The 2,847-nt window shown below is 51.1% G+C and overlaps 1 protein-coding gene across 1 annotated transcript in view; it reads left to right on the top strand.

The window, feature by feature from the left end:
• The window catches only part of Dhdh (dihydrodiol dehydrogenase (dimeric)), a 12,271-nt gene that overhangs the window by 4,587 nt on the left and 4,837 nt on the right, over positions 1-2,847 (top strand). Inside the window, exon 4 of the mRNA XM_005412923.2 lies at positions 1,469-1,718. Coding sequence (XP_005412980.1) covers positions 1,469-1,718 — 250 coding nt within the window. The remainder of the gene's footprint in view (positions 1-1,468; positions 1,719-2,847) is intronic.

Genomic DNA, 2,847 nt, shown 5'->3' with positions numbered 1-2,847 from the left:
GCCAGGCAGGTGCTTTGCTGCTGAGCTAAATCCCCAGCCCCTTTGAGCTCACTTTGTAGCTCAGGCTGGTCTCGAACTCACAATGATCCTCCTGCCTCAGCCTCCTGAGTGCTGGGATTACAGGTGTGTGCCACCACACCTGGCAGATGGCCCAGATTTAATGGGGCTGCTGTATGCCTTTTTCTCACTGTGTTTTCCTGGTGTCAACACTGTGCTAGTTTATTAGTTTCTCATTTGTACTGGAGGCTCCTATTCCTGATCCTATACTGGAAAGAGGGGACTTTATTTTATTTTATTTTATTTTTTGGTTTTGGTTTTTTTCTGGTATCAGGAATTGAACTCATAACCTTGTGCTTGCCAGGCAGGCGCTGTGCCAGTGAGCTAAATCCCCAGCCCTAAGGGGACTTTATAGTGTGTATGATGTAGTCTCAGTTTTGAGGAGCTCAAGATCCCAATGCCCAGTTTCAGGGACTTCAGAGGACAAAGTCCTGGTCAGTTTTTGTTTTTCTTTTTAATTAGTATGTTTGCAGTGCATGATGAGTATAGTCGTCATGGGGTGGTGGCGTGGATACATAAGGCATCTGGATCCTTTTCACCTCCCTTTCCCTCCCGTCTGCCCCTTCCTCGGTGCTGGGCAGTGGCACCAGAGCACAGAGGCCCTAGTCCATCTGACACAGTGTCGACGATGAAGGCAGGGGCTGCCCTAAGCCATAAGGGAAAAGGAAATTTCGTGGGTAAACAGAGGCACAAGGAGAAGCAGAGGGGCTGGGGATGTAGCTCAGTGGCACAGCGCCTGTCTGGCAAGTGCGAGGTCGTGAGTTCGATTCCCGGTACCGGAAAAAAAAACAAAAAAAACAAAAGGAGAAGCAGAGTTACGGCTTACGGCAGGCATGGGTGCTTTTATGTATTTAGTATGAACTTGACTTGGAACATGTTAAGGTTTCTGGCTTCAAAGTCAGAGGACTCCAGACACAATTCCCTCCCTACTCCCTGTGTGACCTTGGTGAGTGATGTGACTCAAGTCAGCCTCACTTGCTGCTCAATAACATGGACAAAGGGCAGCCACCTGCCAGGGCCTTAGGGGTGGTTCGCAGCATAGGGTGTGGACACAAGGACTTGCCCAGTAAACATGCCCAACAGCTGGGAGCTGCTGTCAGGCAGTGGGGAGCCATAAAAGGGCACTGGGTAGGGGCCACACAGGCAGCTCGCAGGGAAGGAAGCTCTCTCTGGGGCCTAGGAGGGTGGACAGCACGGAAGAGGCTGCTTGTGTTAACTTGCTGGGGCCGCGACGGCAAAGTGCCATGGACAAGTGGTTTAATACGGGGAGGGCGCAGTCAGGAGAGACCAAGGGGCTGTGGCCGGAAGGGGGGCCTGCTTCGGAGCTGGGGAGCAGCGGGTGCCCCTACAAGCCTGGCACCCAGTAGGGGGACTTCTGGGCCTGACACACACACCCCGCTGTGCTCCGCAGGGCCTCTGGACCCGCTTTTTTCCTGCTACAGAGGCGTTGAAGTCGGTTTTGGCTCAGGGAACGTTGGGGGACCTTCGAGCAGCCCGGGCAGAGATGGGGTTTGTCATAGCCCTGCCCCGGCTCACAGACTGGGCCCAGGCCGGCGGGGCGGTGCTGGACCTCGGCATCTACTGCGTCCAGTTCATCTCCATGGTCTTTGGCGGGCAGAGGCCAGAGAAGATTTCAGCTGTGGCACGCGTCCACGAGACAGGTGCAGTGACACAGACTGTGGTGGCAGAGGGAGGACCGCAGTCCCCGCCCGGATCCAGAGTCAGCTAGACAGCGGCACTGGCTTCCCTGTGAAGGGGAAGCAGGGATCAGAGGCGGAGCGCAGGTTCCCTGTGTCCTGGGATGGAGTTGTCACAGAAGTTACTGAAGGAACTATTGAGGCATACGCTGGATTGAACGTGGCGTAGTGGTGAATACCTGTAACCCAGTACTCCAGGAGGCTGACACAGGAGAATTTCCACTCCAAGCCCAGCCTGGGCAACTAAGTGAGACCCTGTCTCTTTTTTTTGTTTTTTTCCAGTACCAGGAATTGAACTCAGGACCTTGACCTTGCTGGGCAGGTGCTGTGTTGCTGAGCTAAATCCCCAGCCCCAAGACCCTGTCTCAAAATTTAAAAAAAAAAAAAAAAAATGTGGGGAAGGGATAGAATAGAGCTCACTGCAAAAGCCCTGGGTTCAATTATTAGTACCACATGTGCCTGCACACACACACACACACACACACACACACACACACTCACACAACATGTGCCTGCACACATACACACACACACACACACTCACACACACATACAGGATGGATAGATAGATACTGGAGTACATTGCAAGACCCTATCTCAAAAAACCAAAAAGCTGGGTATGGTGACACATACCTGTAATCTCAGCACTCCTGAGGCTGAGGTAAGAGGACTGAGTTCAAGGCCAGCCTGAACTGCATAGCAAGACCCTGTCTCAAAAAACGACCAAGGGGCTGGGGATTTAGCTCAGCGGCAAAAGCGCCTGCCTGGCAAGCGCAAGGTCGTGTGTTCAGTTCCCCGTACCGGAGAAAAACCAAAAAAAAAATAAATAAATAAAAAACGACCAAAAAAGAAACCAAAAAGAAAAGGGCAACCTGGGCTACAAAGTGAGCTCAAGGCCAACCTGAACTGCAGAGTGAAACCTTGTCTCAAAAAGACAAAAATTAATATAAAAATAAAAATTAAAAAGCCTAGAGTTGTAGCTCAGAGTTAAAATTCCACTACTGAAAAAATGGGCCCAAATTCCACTACTGAAAAAATGGGCCCAAATTCCACTACTGAAAAAATGGGCCCAAATTCCACTACTGAAAAAATG

This window comes from Chinchilla lanigera, unplaced genomic scaffold, assembly GCF_000276665.1.
Source record: "Chinchilla lanigera isolate Chin_1 unplaced genomic scaffold, ChiLan1.0 scaffold00158, whole genome shotgun sequence".
Classification (NCBI taxonomy): domain Eukaryota; kingdom Metazoa; phylum Chordata; class Mammalia; order Rodentia; family Chinchillidae; genus Chinchilla; species Chinchilla lanigera.
The sequence above is the reverse complement of the archived record's forward strand: the minus strand, read 5'-3'. Positions and strand labels throughout refer to the sequence as shown.